This window comes from Misgurnus anguillicaudatus, chromosome 10 (genome assembly GCF_027580225.2).
Source record: "Misgurnus anguillicaudatus chromosome 10, ASM2758022v2, whole genome shotgun sequence".
In the NCBI taxonomy this organism is placed as follows: Eukaryota; Metazoa; Chordata; class Actinopteri; order Cypriniformes; family Cobitidae; genus Misgurnus; species Misgurnus anguillicaudatus.
Window position 1 is genome coordinate 23439623 of NC_073346.2, and position 19503 is coordinate 23459125.

At 37.8% G+C, this 19503-nt stretch overlaps 1 protein-coding gene across 1 annotated transcript; it reads right to left on the reverse strand.

The window, feature by feature from the left end:
* Positions 1–1094: 1094 nt before the first annotated feature.
* erp44 (endoplasmic reticulum protein 44) lies at positions 1095–19392 on the reverse strand. Its single transcript, XM_073872150.1, has 11 exons — positions 19233–19392; positions 11163–11235; positions 10972–11011; positions 10202–10326; positions 8288–8470; positions 8086–8194; positions 5808–5982; positions 5253–5364; positions 3250–3391; positions 2479–2581; positions 1095–1919 (listed from the first exon to the last, which is right to left on the reverse strand). The coding sequence occupies exons 1-11, from the start codon at positions 19287–19289 to the stop codon at positions 1815–1817; spliced, it is 1224 nt and encodes a 407-aa protein (XP_073728251.1). The 5' UTR covers positions 19290–19392; the 3' UTR covers positions 1095–1814.
* Positions 19393–19503: the final 111 nt, after the last annotated feature.

Genomic DNA, 19503 nt, shown 5'->3' on the forward strand with positions numbered 1-19503 from the left:
AATTGTAAGTTGAAAACTTAATTCTGTGCTGTGTTAACCATCGAATTTGGACTAATACTGTAACATCTATGACTACCAATTTCGTTTTGAACATCACATATAAACTTATATAATGAAATAAACGATGTCCTCAAACGCAACATTTCTAAGACTTGATTACCATATCCGTCAACGTCATTACTCGTGCGCGTCTGATTGATGGCCATCAGCGGTTGAGTTAAAGACTACAAATCCCAAAATTCACGCTGCTTCAGAGCGTCATTAAACAACGCCATTTGTTGATATTGTGTTTTGGCGCCATCTACTGGTAAAAATTCTACGTATTCCACCTTTAAGTCATCTAAATAATGACTTTTAACAGAGGACAAGCTAGACTTTTGCTTGCAGCCGCTTAAACTTCCAATTTTACAATATGATGAAAGTTACTTTTAAAAGTAATGCATTACAATATTAAGTTACTTCCAAAAAAGTAACTAATTGCGTTACTTAGTTACTTTTTATGGAAAGTAATGCTTACGTTACTTTTTAGTTACTTTTGCATAACTTTTTCTTGGCTGCGGCTTGATCTCTTTCAGGCCTTGCAGTTGTTTTTTATGATTGAAAAGTTCTGCGTTCAGAAATTGCATATTTCATTACAAAAATGTCGAGCTCTGGCCTGCCATCTCAGTTTCTGACTGTTTAGTTTAATTCAGTACATCATTTTTTTAATCGAATTAATTAAACTAAAAAAGTAACTGGCATTACTTTTTAAAAAAAGATACTCAAATATTAATGTGTACATTTAAAAAGTAATGCGTTACTTGTTACTTCAGAAAAGTAATATTATTATGTAATGCACGTTACTTGTAATGCGTTACCCCCAACACTATGACAAAACATTTGCTTTTAAATAAGAAATAAACCTTTACTAACATCCACTAGGTAATCTGGTGATGCTTATTTTACTTTTTGTGATGAATTATCTACACCTACAAAATGCTACACTATCGTGTGATTTAAAAAAATATATTTTTTAAAGTACAGATGAAATTAAATGTACCCTAATGAAAATGAAGTGAAAATATGCAAACATGAAACACACCGACAAAGCAGAATCTTGTAAAATGTTCTTTTAATTTACTTTTACTTTCCTTGTCCCCTCCGAGATGGCAAATTTACAAATAATCCCCACCCTTCTAAACCCAACCCTCACATAACCCCACCCCTGACCACTCCCCCTGTGGAATGGGCCGATATGAGACTATCGAGTCTGGATCTTCGAGAGCGTGAATTTGAACAGAACAGTACATACGATTACAGACTAATAAGCACATGTAACATACATGTGCAAACTCTCGCACACACACATTCACACACACAGCCACACTGAGCACGCTCGGTGGAGGACTGGAGTAAAACCCCACAGGTTGACTTCAGACTTGTTCTTACAGACCCCGATTTTCCATGAAAGCCCGCACTTAAGATCCATAGTCAACTGAATGCACGCTCCCAACAAAGAGGGCCACCATTGTACCAATATCTTCCTACGAAAAAGGGGGGAACTTGGGTAGGCAAAATGTAGGGACGAAAAAAAAGAATGTTTTTTAATTTAGACAAGACTGACCCACAGAGCACAAACATATTTACAAGCTCCATAAACAAAAGTAAAAACGCTCCTCTTCATTTCCCACCCCCAAAAAAGCTCAGAGGTTCACCTTCTCACTTTTTATCTAAAATAAAAGTTATGAAAATAGAGGTTGTGCAGGCAGCGGCAGTGCTGTGTAGGCATTGCATGACTGCTGGGTTCTGGGTTGGGTCGTGATGCGGATGTGATGTCACAGCTCGTCCCGGTCCCTGAGGATGGTGTAGCGTGTCTCACTGGGGGCTAATTTCTGGAACGAACTTTCTGGAGGATTACTGGCCACCTCTCCGTTCTCCTCCTGTCCTGGAGTGCACAAAGTCATGAATTTAAAATGTGGAGATCGAGATTCACCCCTACCATATATATGCAGACAGGAATCAAGTCCGTATCTGCCAAGCATCAAGGCCACAGAGTTCATTCTGCGCCACGCTTATTCAAATGTCAGCACATGCATTTTATCCAGACATGGGCTTAATTAATATATGCCTGCATTAATTACTTTCGATTAACACATTCTTTTCAGTGATTTGGTTTAGGAGGTGCTGAACTCCCAACCCAGGTAAAGTGCTTGGCACAATGGGGCACTTAAATCAGTGCAGAGTGGACAACGCTGGTTTCGAGCGAAATGTCATCCTGATATGCACAAGCAAAACAGAAAATGACTGCAGACACCTTTAATGTGGCATAATGATGAGCTGTAAAAACTCCATTACAAGCAATAATACTAACAAGGGTCAATTTATAATTGTGGAACATTTTTTTGGTTATGCAAGTTCTCGACTGATCAATTTGTATGTAAAAGAGTTTATTGTCACTTTATGTACACGTCAAGCTGCTTTTCTATCAAAATTTCTGACCTGTCCTGGAGTGCTGTCTGTGGGATCGGGGCCATGATGAAACTCTCTGTGCAACTTTCCTGAATGCAGGTCCAATACAAACTGCCTCAGCTTTCCTGGGATCCTGTAAATATACAAAAAGCATCGTAAAACAGTCATGCGAACGACAAAAAAAAATCAAAACAACAAAACAGGACCACGCGAACAGCGTCACTGATTTAGCGAGTGATCAGATAAGAGTCTCTAGAGAGCCGACAGTCTCCAAAAGCATAGTATTTTAACAGGATAATAGCATCATGTGTACTGCAAGAGACGCCATAGATACGTGAACCCCCCTGGCCAATCAGCTGCATCAAAGACTGAAGAGAAGCTGGCTGATAATGCCGTGATTTGATAATGGGATATGTAGAGTGCTCAAATTGGGTAATGAAATAAGGCATGCACTAAATTATATTGCATTCTGCCATACACAGCCTCCGGTGTCATAAATAACTACTATATTGTCGTAAAGTAGTAATAACACGGTAATAAACGATTAAAAATGCTTCTACGCAAACATTACAGCTATCAAGTCAGGTATTGCTAAATTAATTGGCTGAACTGGTTAAAAAATGACCCCTGAAGCCTGCTCTCAGTCACGCTCTTTGTGGCTGTGTGTTTATTGCTCTTGGGCCGAGTCTACAATCATTGTTTAATTGGTAGGTGTCTGGAAGAAGAGATAACCTGCAGGGAGACTGAAATATCTCAGCGTTAAACTGAGAGAAAGCAAGTGCGGATGAGTTCGATACTTACGCGAGATCGTTGAATTCTGGGAAGACGTACATGTGGCGGAAACTATCTATGGCAATTACAGGGCAGTCCGCAGGGGTCTTCTGTATGTGTAGCAGAGGGTGCCGAAATTTATCACAGTCGGCGTGAAGGAAATTTATAGAACCTAAAAAAAGAAAGACATCCCAAGTTAAAGGATTAGTCCATTTTCTTAAAAATCCAGATAATTTACTCACTACCATGTCATCCAAAATGTTGATGTTTTTCTTTGTTCAGTCTAGAAGAAATTATGTTTTTTGAGGAAAACTTTCCAGGATTTTTCTCATTTTAATGGCCTTTAATGGACCCCATTATTTAACTGTTTTATGCAGTTTAAAATTGCAGTTTCAAAGGACTCTAAATAACCTCAAACGAGGCATAAGGGTCTTATCTAGCGAAACGATTGTCATTTTTGACAAGAAAAATAAAAAATATGCACTTTTACACCATAACTTCTCATCTATCTCCGGTCCTGTGACGCGCCAGGTCATGGAGGATGTATGCGAAACTACATCCAAGTGTTTACAAGTGTGAAGAAAGAGGAGCGTTCGGACATTGTTGTATGTCTAATGATACTAATTAATGTCTTTGTGTCAGTTTATTGTTTAAAATGGTCCGCAAATGTGCGTTTCATATATGTAACACGTGACCTTTCCACGGCATTACGCAATTACGTGAGGTCGCACCGGTGCGTCACAGGACCGGAGATAGATGAGAAGTTGTGGTTTAAAAGTGCATTTTTTTTTCTTGTCAAAAATGACAATCGTTTCGCTAGATAAGACCTTTATGCCTCGTTTGGGATCGTTTAGAGTCCATTGAAACTGCAATTTTTAACTGCATTAAGACTGTTACGTGTTGGGTTCCATTAAAGTCCATCAAAATGAGAAAAATCATGGAATGTTTTCCTCAAAAAACATAATTTTTTCTCGACTGAACAAAGAAAAACATCAACATTTTGGATGACATGGTGGTGAGTAAATTGTCTGGATTTTTTAAAGAAAATGTACTAAACCTTTAACTTAGATATATGGGGAATATAGGTCAGTTTTTTAACCTACTATGAGAAATTCACTTTTTAATGTTGTTTAAACACAATTGTGTGTACACAACCACCCTGTAATAATAAAAATCTGCCCACTCCTTTTTTTTAAATACCTGTTAAAACCAACCCCACCCACATCCAACCCAACAGTAAATGGGGAGGGAAGCAATAGCCCATTTGCATTTAAAAAACAAGGCAAGATGGTGGTGAGCGGACACCAAAACAACCAAAGCCAGTTGTTCAAAACCTTCTTTTTGCTAAACTCTATGTACACAAACAATGCTTCTCAATGCTCGAGTTCACATGTAGAGACACAGGTGATACTTTGAGCAAAGTATCATGTTGTGTAAAGCCTTCTTAGTGTGGTAAAATAGTGATTTTGATGCTAACAACATATTGAAAGCATAGCTTCTAGTTCTTTTGCGACCACTTCAGGTGCTCAAAATGGCGGAAGACAAGTTTGAGATGTGAGTGACGTCAGCTGATATTCATGAATAGGATATTTGTACATGAAACATCACATGCACATTCTGGGGAGACCTGAGACTGATATTACATCTTTAAAAAAATGTCCACATAAGATGACCTTTAAATCACTCAACCTGGAAATCAAATTAAAGGTAGCAGTTTAAAAGTGATTACTTTTAAGGAAAAACCCATTCAGTGGATTCAGTCTTTTTTAGGTCATCAAGTTAGTAGTATAAATAGATTTTTTTAGATACCCATCTCTGGTGCCATAATCAATTTAACTCATCACTAAACAACATACAAGTCAGACAGTCTCTTCCTGTTTAAGTGGGAGGTTCTTGGCCAAAATAAGCTGTTAGTTTAAAGTCTCGTTGCATGCAACTAGGGTTGGCAGCTTACTGGCTATGTTTCAAACCCTATTTTTCTGCTGTCCTACGAAATGCTGACCACGCAGTATCGATGACCTCTCTGTGCGTACCTTTCTCGCTGATCAGCTGGCGGGCCACTTCTTGCTGGAACTTCTCCAGGCTCTCTGTGTCGTCCTTCAGATGGAAGAGGATCAGGAATGGGATGCCTTCTTCTGTCAGTTCCTTCACACGCACACACACAAACAAACGATGTTAATTTCTGAGATTTATAAGCATGCAGGAGAGTATGCATGGCACAGCTGAGCAGGGGCGGGACAGCGGTGCAGATCTGTGCAGTCGCTTGGCAACAGGCGCAGAAGCTTTGAGAAGTTCAAAACAATTGAAAACATGTGGTGGAGTAAATCAAAAGAAAAAACCCACACCCACTAAAGGACATGGCATGTGGACTACTTTAAAACACAAACACACTTGAATCGCACACACTCGGATGTGCTCGAGTGTGGGAAAAGTACACTGAGGGGGAGGGGACTTTTCTTATGCAAATGAAGAATGTGATGTTCGACTGAACTCTTAGATGTACACAAATCAATATGCATACATAAGACAGAAAACAAACACGTTAGACAACATGCAGACTAAAAGATGTATAAATAGGATAATGATACCTCTCCATTTTCAAAAGTGATTTCTCGGACTAAGGGCACACACTTGTCCTGCGCCCAGGCATAACTAAGGTCAAAGTTCGTGAGTGAGCCCATGAAGACCATGTCAGGAGTGTTTTCTCCTAATGGCTTATAAATAATATTATCACCACTGAACCTCTCTGGTTTAGAGACCTCCCTAAAAAAAGAAGAAGAGAGGACACAGCGTTAGTGATTGTGTCAGTGAGTGTTTACATCTTTATTAACACCTAAACAGTTTATTATCGATTTTTGGACATGTGGTTAACCTGTATGAGTTTTTTTATTCTGTTGAAAACAAAATAAGATATTTTGATAAAAAATGGTAAGCAAACAGTTGACTGTACCCACTGACATCCATAATGTTTTTCCTACTATGGAAGTCATAAGGTACCATAAATGTTTAGCCAGATATTAAATTCTTTCACTTACCCTCATGTTGCTTTGAAATCAATTTTTTTGTTTTCGATATTCTCCATTTCACATATTTAAACTGGTGTGGTTTGATTATGACACATAAAAACTGATGCTGTTTAACATCAAAGACCATATGTGACCTGTCTGTGAAATCCAGGCTGAAAAGTCTCATAATGCAATTATGATATTAGGAGCCTCAAGTTTGATTTCAGTCATTGATTTTACTTCAATTTCAATCTTTGACTTGACCTTACTCAGTATTAAAGATATCAAGGGTATATATATGAAGAGTTTGGTTCCAAAACGGGATGAACGCCATTTTTGAAAAAAATTAGTTACTGCCAAAATCAGTATTATATCAGGTCAGTAGTTAAAAGTAAATTCTTAATTTTACGCAAAATCCAATATCCGCCGTGTTATTCTGTCATCTTTTCTACCTTTTTCCCCAAAATGCGATAAACGCCACTCCTCCTTTTTTACAGAACGCAACAAATCCATTCCTGAAATTACAGCCCACCAGTCAGTCACGCAATGTAAACAAACAATGGCGGCGCGCTGAGTACACGGAGTCCTAGTTTTCCTCATCTACTTTGTACTTCGTGATCAACAAACAAAACAAAACTATACTTTAATTGCATTGCTAAACCTGTGATGGTTTTCTGTGACGGGAAAGAAACGTAAGCCATCAACATCTAATAATTTCCGCGAGAGGCACTCGGGTGCTTGTTCTCCCGACAGCATCAAGCTTCTCATTCTAATACATTGACCCCAGAGGATCTTATGAAAACTTTACATTATTTTACTCAAAGTCAACGAAAAACAAACAGGACCAAAACATTTTACAGCTGATTGCTGTAAAAAATGTAAAGAGACGACGTCAAGTATAATCGCAGCAATGACAGTTAATATAACAAAGTAAGTGTTTTGGTTAATGCCATTAATGTTTATTTTTTTAATCATTGTATACCACTAGTATACAATAAATACATATACATATTCACATAATGTCCTTTACATTAATAATTTTATGTAGAAAACTGTAATCACAAGAAAAAAATAGTTGGGTTTTCACAGGCAGGGTCACATTTTTTGAATGTGTCTATTAAATTCTGGAGCAGGGGTCTCCAACCTTTTTGTGAGCAAGGGCTACCACAATGGATAAAACAATCTGGAGGGCTACTTTTTGATATAGTCTACTCAAAAATGTTTGTTTTACTTGATTTTATTTTATTTGCAGATACGTTTTATCATTGTTCAAAATGTTAACGTGCATAAAATATATGAAATAATTATGTAATAAATAAATATTAAAATTGAGGCAATTAAAGGCGGAGTCCACAATGTTTGAAAAACGCTTTGGAAAAGGAGACGGGCCGACTACCAAAACACACTTATAGCCAATCAGCAGTAAGGAGCGTGTCTACTAACCTACATCCTTGCCGGGTTGTGTATGCGTGGGGCGGGTCTATCAACAGAAGGTCCAGATTCTATTGGGGTAGGGGCGTGTTTGTTTAGGTGATTTCAAATATCAACATTGGCTTTCAAACATCGTGGACTCCGCCTTTAATAGAATGTGCTTTGGCGGGCAACTCACAGACTCTGTGCGGGCAAAGTAGTCACCATGTTGGAGACCACTAATCTAGAACTTCAGAATACTCTAAATATAACAAATGTTTTAAAGGAATGACTTTTATGTTGCTTTTTATTTTTGTTTTTTTGAGCTTGACATACTTGCAAACTATAAACTGTTGTTGTATGGCAAACAGCTCCATGAACATTCCTCAAAAATTCTGAGGGTGAGTAAAACTGTTTTTATTATCAAATGTGTCTGGATTCTCTGTCTTACCCAAAAGCGGCCAGAAAAACACAGTCATCTCTCAGGATGTTGGCCACTTTTTCATAAATATGATAGTTGTCTGAGTCCTTTTGCTCAAAGTAACCAATGATGGTGCGTTTACTCCTCTGAAAGAGAGAGACCATTAAGATAACAAGACAATAAACTCTTATCAAGAATGATGGATAATCCAGGCTCTACAATGATTATAAAATACTCCTATCTAAAGTGCTGGTCTCCTCCAGACTCTGAACCTCTCTGACTGGATCCACTTTCTGTTGGCGGATGAAATCAGCAATAGCGGTCACTGACCTCTGACCCCTGTACTCTCGCTTCATCATCATGCCATTTCTGAACAGCTTCAGTGTGGGGTATTTACTTATCCTGTACCGCTGGGCTATATCAGCTATCAGAAAAAACATTAAAGAAATATGAGTCTATACAAAAATACAGATGTCTTACAATAAACTAAAGCCCCATTCAGACAGAGAGCGACCAGCAGTAGCAGAGCGATCTCATTTATTTTAATGAAAACTCGGCGACCTCCGGCGACACTAGCAAAAGTGACAGTTGGCGACCGTATGGGCGTGTCCAGCGACACAAGAAATTTAAAGGATTAGTCAATTTTCTTAAAAAAAATCCAGACAATTTACTCACCACTATGTCATCCAAAATGTTGGTCTTTTTTTGTTCAGTCGAGAAGAAATTATGTTTTTTGAGGAAAACATTCCAGGATTTTTCTCATTTTAATGGACTTTAATGGAACCCAACACTTAACAGTTTTAATGCAGTTTAAAATTGCAGTTTCAAAGGACTCTAAACGATCCCAAACAATGTATAAGGGTCTTACCTAGCGAAACAATTGTCATTTTTGACAAGAAAAATAAAAAATATGCACTTTTAAACCACCACTTCTCGTCTATCTCCGGTCTTGTGACGCGCCTCAAAAACACTTTCTTCTCGACTGACAAAGAAAGACATCAACATTTTAGATGACATGGTGGTGAGTAAATTATCTAGATTTTTTTAAGAAAATGGACTAATCCTTTAAGAAAAGTTTAACTTTATCCAAATGATGAGCGAATATCAGGAGCGACTACAAATGGGAGCGAAGCAGGGGAGTTCACGTCAACCTTTTCTCATCAGTAATCGGAGTGGACAGTACTCATTTGTTTATGACAAGCAGATTTAGAAACGGCTCATTGAAAGAGACGGGCGACACACAGCGATAACGTCGCTGGCGTTCTGAATGGGGCGTCAGGGTTTTGTTAGTGTTACCATCAGTCATAGGTTTGATCCACACATACTGATAAAGTGTATAGATTGAATTTATTAAACTTGCTCCGGATAGGAACGTTTGCCAAATGCATAAATATAAATGCAACAAACATACACACAATGGGTCTCTGTGGATTAATTGCTAGAACATTGCGTTTGTACCCCAAAGATCATGGGTTCAATTCCCAGGAACACACATACTGATAGTGTAAAGGTTGAATGCATTGTAAGTCACTTAAAAGTGTCTGCCAAATACGTTAACGTCGAATGAAGTGCCATGACTTCTCTTATCACAATACTTCCTGTTTGGATTTTTTAAAAACCATTTTAAGTATGTAAACCAGAAAATCAGCTAAATTCACATAAGAAACAGCAGAACACTACGCATTTTCTGCTTAAGAGAACAAAAAAATCACTTTCAGTGTTAAAAATTGTGTTTAGGACAAATTATAGCTAAAGGTCAGAGGTTAAGGTTAAACTCTTAAAGAAACAGATTGACAGAGCTTATAATTCCGAGCACAAAAAGATAAAGAGAGACAGAATGAAAGAACTAAATGAAAGAAAGCAAAGGAGAGATCGAGGGACCATAAGAAGGAAAGAGGGAGGGGCCGAGACATGAAAGTCAACTAATGTGGGGGGTAAATACTCTAAAGCCGATGGGCTGGAATCAGTCATGAGCCGTGTCTCTCTCTCTCACACACCCACGCTGTGGGGTATCTTTGAGCTGACTTCACTTCACAGAAGATGCAGTTTTGTCATTAAACCATCAAACACTTTACAAGACATCAATAATTCTCTTTAATTTGCTTTATCTCAAAGGCTAAAGCGATGTGTGTGCGTGCGCGTGTGTCTATATCAGAATGTTGGTCGCAGTCCACCCGCGCGAACACCACCTGTGTAGCTTCTGGATATTCCTCTCTTACTATATTTGATGCCTCCTCGAATATAGGGTGAAGCATTTGACTGAATCGACACCTGCAGAAAATAAACATGTCTAAAATGAGCACGGATCAGGATGCTGTTAGGTTAAAGTGCTAGTTGTGCTGCTTTACTATTTCTAACTAGGTTGAAAGGATTAATATTATAGACTAATATAAATATAAGAGCTGTCCAAACGAAAAACAATTAGCACTGACATATCTTATAATACATCAGTGCCCTTTGTTTTGCATCAAAATGTGTTGTTTTTAGTAAGGCGTGTTTGTTAAAACTAGTTATATTAAGTAAGACCTGGCTTAAACTAATCCCTGTCTGGGAAACCACCCCATAGAGTTAGATTAGTGATGCTAAAATGATTCAGTGACCACTGTTTTAAAAATGTCTTCTGCAAAACAGCTGTGGTAGTTTCATATCGCTTGTATCACTTTTCTTGTATACTGAAATCATATTAATAGTTACTGGCCATAACGTTAAAGTAATTATAACAAATTTCCTTAAATATAGCATAGGCAAATCACTGAACACATCAAAAGTGTGCTAGTATCTAAATGCATCTAACGCTTATGCACGTATTGAATCACTTAACAAATTAAATAAAAATGGAAACATTTCTTATCTCCCTTTCTGAATATTACACATCTGGAGGCGTCAGAAGACAGACAGAGACAGACATCCACTCACCAGTCTGCATAGAAGTTGACTAGAGCCACCCCTGCATTGTCTGTGGAGAAAACCATGTGGTTTAATTTTAAGCTGAATTACTACAATGACAAAGCACCGTTAGACAACTCAGAAACGCACACCCACATACATGACACAGATGCACAGGTCTGATGGCGTCAAAGCCTCATTTAAACATGTCAACTACTCACTAAGGATGTCATCGATGTTTCCAGAATCCAGACTGGTTATCTCTCCTCGTCCTGGAGAATATAGACTTGTTACCTGCCAACAACAGATGTGATTTATTCATAAAACTTCATAGAACAAGGCAGACATCAGCCCATTTTTAGGACAGTGAAAACAGCGGTATACAGATAAGTAAATTGTGTGAAAAATTATATGTTTTTTACACGTGAAACATGAACACATGTTATATTGCGCACTGTAAACACAAAGCTTTAAAAACACAGGAAGAACAGGACCTTTAAATATTTTTATTGTTAATCTACAATCAAACTCTAAAATAAACAAAGTGAATTTTTATTGAGTTGTAAATTGATCAATGTTCCCTAAAACGGTTTGTGTATAGGGCTCGCAAAATTTCAAAATCCCTAGTAACCCTTTGGGCAAGGCACTCTTCAGTTTTTGGTAGCACGAAATGAATGCAAGTAGCCCGAATTAAAAATTAATTAAAACATTATTTTTAAAGGTGCTCTAAGCTTATTCACGCTTTTTAGACCATAAAAATTTTTTTGTTACATACAGCAAACATCTCCTCACTATCTGCTTGCTGCCTGTCCGCTGATCAAACTGTAAAAAAAACGTGATCTCTGTAGACAGCCCTCCACAAACTGCAATAAAAACAAAGTGGCCAAACATACCACCAGAAACGATAAAAAAGTGTTCCAGCCAATAAACGACAAGAAGGATTTGGGGGTGGGGGTTAGGCGCGTTCATGAAAGCACGTAAGGGAGGAGGAGGGGAGGAGTTAGCTACGCTCCGTTTGTTTGAAAACAGTTCAAACATCAACAAAAAGTAACATCACACAGATTCGCTTACAGCGCCTTTAATATAGAATATTGAGACAAAACATCTATCAAAACACAAATAACACACATAAAATATCAAATTACAGTTATTAATACAAATATTTGCTTCTTACTGAACTGAAACCTGAAAATAGACCACAATGTTTTCTTTGCTATTCTTGTTGTTGTTGTTTTTGATGCTGTTGTTTTTTTAACAAAAAAAAAAAGGATTTCCATGCAAGCTAACTGTTCCTGCTCATATTCACATATACTCACAATTTAATAGTGGTTCAATGTCACAAAACCCACAGTTTGGATCATACAATGTTTTCCAGTTACAGATTGGAACATTTTTCCGATCAGAAAAATAGGTGCTACTGTCGCTTTAAAAGTGAGTTCTGCACAAAGTCACATATTTGTAGCATTTTTTTGCAATTCTCTTCCCTGTATATGCAACCTACATCACTTTTAAGCTTGCTGAGGGAGATTTCATTTTTTCTTGAGGATAGTAATTACGTTTGAGAAAATTTGCGCAAAAGATCCAGATCGTCAATGACAATTCAGTACAGCTTGCGACTTTGCGTGAAAGTAAACGCAAGCACGCATTTAAAAGTTATTTAAATACCTGATGCCTGAATTACATGCCCTATAATTACGCAAACAAATCTGTAAGAGAATGCAAAACATTTAAATATACTCCTCCCTATAAGTCAAGCCAGCCCGACGGGCAGGGCAGGGCTGCATTTTGGTAGCCCGACTGCAAAGCACAATAGCCCCGGGACGTCAGGCTAGCGATTTTGCGAGCCCTGCAGTGTATGTGTGTATTCTCCCTATGAAAAGCAAATAACAGCTCCATGAAACAGGCCACAGCAAACAAAGACACAGCAAAAGCACACATAGTTTTCCACAGGACAAGGAAACATATGCAAAACATTTCAACACGTCTATTTGGTCCTCCTAACCTACGATGCATAACAAAAGATATGGTGACTATCTGGTCTAAAGTAAAGAGTCCAGGAAACTAAGCTGTTCTAGAAACACATGACATGAAGGTGGTTTAAGAATATTACAACACAGGTTTGAGACTACGTAAGAGATCAATCTATATGCAGCCGGGTGTTATAGCAGAAATAAGCCGCAACGTGAAGCAGAATGTCTTGTATCACACTGAAGGGGTTTATTTTGCGATAACAACCAGCTGCCTGTACATTATCCTGTACATTACTGCTTATTACATTGGTATTTACCTCATAAGGAGGTAAGGAACATAAATATTGATTTGAAATTATTTTTACTGAATGCAGACCTTCCGCAAGGAAAACCCATCTACATTCGATTTTAAAATAAGACATTTAGGTCACAAACACACTATTTGGTTTAATCATTTCTAAAAAATAATGTCATATATTATTAAAATACATCTATATTAAATTTTTGTGTAATATTAAACTGTACCTGTCAAAATAATTTGGAGCATCCGGGTTACATTGTGTTATTAGTTTTGAGTAGAGATGCTTCGATCAGCATTTTTGGGGCCGATCACCGATTACCGATCACCAAGATCATGATCTGCCGATCGCCGATCAGTGCCGATCACAGAATGGCAGTGGAATGGGAATCTTTTATCTATAATCTAGTTTACACCATTTGTAGCAATAAAACTAACTATAAATTAGGTATATTATTGTTTTAATAGAGAATCAAATAAATAAGCACAACAAATATTTCTTCTTGCAAAGAGAAATGTAATATGCCTTTAAAAAGGTTTATGTCTGTTAAAAGTAATTAAAATAAAACACTTCACAGTCTTTACTGTATGAATTAAATATACACGCATTCGTATGAAGTACAACAGTTCTTCAATGATGAGCAGAGAGTAATTTTATTGAGAGATAAATTAGGTTACTGTAGCTTTAAAACATGGGAGAGATCATTCTCTTCACGTGCACTGATGACCGGCTGCTGTGTATGCGTTCGGCGGGTGTCCACAAACAAGAGCAGCTGTGAGGAAAATGGAAGTTTAAACCTTCAAAACTTTAAAACGAATGCAAGTAATAAACTTTCGACATGAGGATGCAATTGTCCGCAATAGATATGTGTTGTATACGCTGTTTGATAGGGATGTGAAGACGAATTGCGCTGAGGACCAGAGTGCGTCCTCATAGTCCGCAAACAAGAGCAGCTGTGAGGAAAATGGATGTTTAAACCTTCAAAACTTTAAAACGAATGCAAGTAATAAACTTTCGGCACAAGGATGCAATTGTCCGCTATAGATATGTGTTGTATACGCTGTTCATTTGTAGCAGAGATGTGTGTGTTGCGCGTCCTCATAGAAAATACGCATATCTCTGTAAATGCAGAGAGGGAAATCACGTCACACATGAGCAATGGGTTACAAAATGCTCGCACTGTGTAAAATGTTCTCTAATTGCAGCCGCATCAGGAACGCTATGATGACAAAAGTAAACAGAAAAATCGGCTCATGAGATCGGCAAATTTAGCAAATGCCGATCGCGTCATTTAATGCCGTTATCGGCCGATTACGATCGGCGGCCGATCGATCGGAGCATCACTAGTTTTGAGCAGATGTTATCTGGGAATAACAACGCTGCAAATGTCACAACTGGCCAATCAGAATCAAGCATTCCAATGAGTCGTGTAATAAATATATAAAAGAAAATAAGGCTTTAAGATTGAAACCCTGCAAACATGTTCTTGATAAATGGCTTTGCATGTTTAATACTCATTCGGCGTGTGGTTCTCTACACTTAGTTTAACACCATGCTGTTTTAAAAGGATCATCCATACAAAGTTGGATTATTTAAAAGTTTACTTTTTCCATTCGTATTATTATTATTAAAATCTTAATTCAATTATCAGTATCTCTGACCATTTATCAGTTCAGACTGTTTTATGCCTCTTACTAAACAAAAAACATGCAAATGTGTTACCAGCTCTATGCTATTCCAGAAAACATAAGAACACAATTTGCCTGCAACAGCTTTGGTAGTCTAGCCTATATTTAATTATCTGTCATTGTGATACAAGACCCATTATTGTTGCTTTCCCACTAGACAGACTTTAATCTTCTCTATGCCTTTTTATCAAGCATCAGTCTAGTTCACCTGAGATGACCTTTATTTAACAGAACTAATTTTCCAACTTCTAATTACTCCAAAAGCCTGTAATAGGAAAGTACATGGAGGCTATACTAAATTCAATGACAATTTTCAAAAGCACAAAACTTGTGGAAACCGTCTGCTCAGAAGTTCACAAAGTTCATTTTTAACATAGTTTAAACTTGAACTTTATCCTTTAGTCATGTGATGGCATGATCATTGTGGCTGATGGTATGAATAATCAGGTGAATGTATGTGCACTTATGTAATGACAGTGTTTGTTGATGCCATATGTACAAAACAGTTACAGTACAGTTATCGACACGTTGAGTAAAATTGCTACATAAGTGATTATAGATGGTTTCAGCAGTACCAACATAAACAAACGGCTTTTGTGGAAAAAAGTAACTTCTGGTAAACTACCACAAAGAATGTGTTAAAATAACACGTAATGTGTTCAAATTAACACATCCTTTCTTAGAGTGTATATTTCTGATAACAAGCAAAAATAAACAAGTCAAGTAGATTACCTTAGTTCAAATGATAGCTAAAGTGTATCAAAAACTACTACACTGAGCTAATTTTACTGTGTAAAATGTGTATATAACGTTAACTGCGGATCGGCTGCCAAACCTCATGGTCGCCATCTTCCCCTGTCTTTAGGAAACCAAAACATTTGCGTCCAAGAAACCGTCTATATAACTCATTGTCATGGATCCCAAGATTGACACAAGGATACATAAATGATGACAGAATTTTTATTTTGGTAAACTATCCTTTAATGTATAATAATAAACCCATTAAAACCTCTAAATTTTCTAAAGTAATATCCAAAACACACTGAGCCATATGTGATCCTCTACACTAAAATTGACAGCTGCTAAACAATGCTGCCTGAAATCAAATCATCGTCTAATCTCGCAGAGAACTCAAGTATCCAACTGTTACAACAAACACACGACTCCACATGATCTCAAACATCAAATCACAAAGCAAAATATAACAGCTAGACCAACCAACACAAGGCATGGTTTCATTAAACAAATCTGGATCCACGTATCTCCAATTGAATGATAGTTCACATCACAAAACGTGTTTCTTAGAGCATAATCAATGTATATGGGGACTTTCTGAAGCTTAGACAGCTGGTTCTACAACTAAAAACATTTTTACCAGTTCACTTCCTGAAATGAGGAACACTTTTCATTTGTATGCAGCTGTCCATGTGTGGGCTGGTAACCTCTGTTAATTCAAGTCCTACAACAGTGATCTACAAGTTATTACCCCGAGACAAAAAAATCGAACACCATGATGCTCCAGGTGTATAGCGAGACTCGAAACATATCAAAGCACATTTCAAGTCAACCTGTGTTGTTAAAGTGATTATAAAAAGTGAAACTTGATTTCAATATCTATCCTTTGTTGTGATATGTATTATGTTTAAAGGGAGGAAACCAAATTCCTTCCAAATTGCTTGTTCGATGCACTGAGGTCATTACAACTGAAACAGGACGTTAGGGCAGGGCCAATTGAATGATTCCTCCTGCTTTTAAAATAGCCAGTTGCAGTTGGATTACTATAAACCCTGGAATCTGAAGACAGGCACTGTATCTTAATTCGCATACTGTTCATCATAAATAGTATGGGCGTAATGATACATCATGCGATTCTGCTTGGTATGCTTCTCAATGAATTACGGTGAAATGCCGCTACTTCAAAACCCAGAGGGAGCTCTTGTGCAGAAACTCAATGTGCGCCACTGAAGAAGTACAATTACACAGGCAGCTACATAGATATGTATAAAGGCTAGATGTCTCACACACTTCTGGCCAATTGACTGCTGTTATATGATTATAAAGAATATGTATAATGATCATGTTTGACGAGTGTTGCTTTTTCAAATGCATGTTATAAATGACTCAAACTCAGTGATTTTAAACTGATAAGGACCTACTGATCAAAGACCCGTAGTACAAAAAGAGCTGTGCATAATATGGCCTTTGCAATCCAGAATCGATATCAGACAGGTATTATTATTAGTGTGCATTGCAAATTATCACTACACTCCTACAAATTAGGGGTGGCACAGTTCATCGAAAAATTCCGAACCGTTCGGTTCGCTTGTCTCGGTTCGGAGCGCGTGTGCGTCGCACGGTTCAACGGTTCATGGCATGCGCAATGTAACCTCATGCCCTGTATGTGACCTCAGACAGCGTGTTTCCCTTTTGTGCGAAAGAAGAGGTAACTGGTGTGGAGTGTAAGTACTGCAGGTTATGTTACGTGTAGAAATGGTAAGTGGGAGAGAAAAGGAAGTCTGCCCGGAGTTGGAGGATGCGCCAGCGTCGTATGATGACAGCGGAAATAAAACAATAGTACTGCAGTCTATGGGTTGAATGTGTTCGAACAGCCACAGGAGACCTCCTTCTCTCCGACCATTTATCTAATCTGAGGTACTGAACACACCGTTTCACGTCTTTTCTGCGAACACACAAACAGCGCTATTTTTAGCCTTTCATTGATAAAACGAAAGCGGGCGTTTCATTTTGCTAGTGTGTGAAAGTTGCGCGATCTTATGTGCTTAAGGTCAAATTCAGTTTGTGCATGATTACATGATATAATTTTTTTAATACTGTATCCTAAATTAGGGATAATTAATACATTAATAAGATAATACATTTCTGGAGTGTTAAAAATTAAAAGAAAAAATAACAACAAGAACTGTACTGAACCAAGAACCGTGACCATAAAACCGTGATACGAACCGAACCGAGGGTTTTGTGAACCGTGCCACCCCTACTACAAATAGTACTCAAAAATAGAATGATTATACCACAATACTTGCATACTCTTTTGCTATGCTATAAAAATATATAGCCATTTATAACAACAAAGTACATACGTACATTTAGTGCATATAGTGTAAATAAGCAAATTGGGACCTAGCAAAGCTGAAGTTTTGAATGATGTCATAAAAAACCCTGAGTTGGTGTAAGAGAGAGACTGGGAATTTATAAATGGGAATTTTTTAAAATGTTTGCACTACACTAGTTTATAACATTAAGGACAACATATACTAAAAATAAAAAATAAACATGGGGACTTTACTTGCCATGCTAGATTAGGAACCATCGGGTTTAGCCTTCCATTAATCATTAAAATACTATCGAGGTTAGAGCTTGTCAAAACCACATTAGCAGACGTCGTACTGGTGCTGTGACTTTCACATCATGCTGTGATAAGCGAAACAGCAGAGGCCGCTTCCGGGTTGACAACCAATAGAATTCGGCCACAACAGAGAAGTTTACCAACCGGCTTCTTTATTGCAGAGTCACTAGAGGGGCATGAAACATATCCCAAAATATAACACTTTTACTGTATGACTCAAATGATCACTGTTGACAGCGTTATATCGTATTGTACATAGTGTTTAAAGTGCTCTGATCGTTTTTAAACAGACTCACGTCAGAAAACTTCTTAGCTATGAATGGGAAATGGACACATGCAGTGACTCGATATCAACAAGTTAAATTTAATAATTAAACTCCATGCAAGTCTCTCATGCATGTGGTAGTTGGTCTGCGAGTGACGTGGGGGCATTTCTTGGTTTCAATTAAGCATTAGCAACACTATAAAATAAACATGTATTAGCTCATTAAACACTTGATATAAAACTGCCTAAAATTAAAGGTTTTGTGATCCAGGGCCTTTAGTTTGCTAGCAAACGCGCTTAATGACGCCGAACTTGGTCAAGCGTTACGTGTTTCTCTTTGTGCTAACGTATAAAATGAAAATAGCTGACCATAAACTCTCTAAACGTCCCGTACTTGCAGCTACTTTATGAGTAAGTCCGGTTACTGTGGTAGCTGGTTAGCTACATTAGCCAGATGTCCAGTACTTTCTGATCTGTAGACAACTTATATTTATCATAAGCCACAAGAGACCTTTAGAACTAATAGATAAAGTGGTCCCAATCTGGAAGCCCTTTTACAATGACTCGTTAAATAATAATGTAATCAGGAGCAAGACATCCAAGTCTGGATAACCTCCCAACAGCTAACGTTGAACGAGCTAGCACAAGTACACCTGCATGAAGTATGTTTATGAAAATGCGCGCGATTACTTAGCCACATACCAGTAGAAGGGTGAAGTAATGTAGTTCAGAACCGGGTATGACTGATGATAATTTCATTGTATAGTGGTGTTGGTTGAGGTTACGATGTTGTTGAATCTTTCCAGTCTCTCGACACCACCTCCTTCTCGTCTGCTGCAGGAAAACAGGCAGCACATACGGCCAGGACTACGGGAACTGTAATTCCGGGTCTGCAAGGATTTATGGGAAATGTAGTTTTATAAAAAGCGTATTGACGTTCACTCAAACGGGGTTTTGTTGATTGAAAACTACA

Excerpts from the sequence above, each read along its gene's own strand:
- erp44 (XM_073872150.1), bottom strand. The coding sequence starts at position 19,289 with ATGAAATTATCATCAGTCATACCCGGTTCTGAACTACATTACTTCACC. Across the intron at positions 11,012-11,162 it reads AAACATCGATGACATCCTTA|ACAATGCAGGGGTGGCTCTA; the intron begins GTGAGTAGTTGA and ends TTTTCTCCACAG. Across the intron at positions 8,195-8,287 it reads CAGCACTTTAGATAGGAGTA|AACGCACCATCATTGGTTAC; the intron begins TTTTATAATCAT and ends TTCAGAGGAGTA.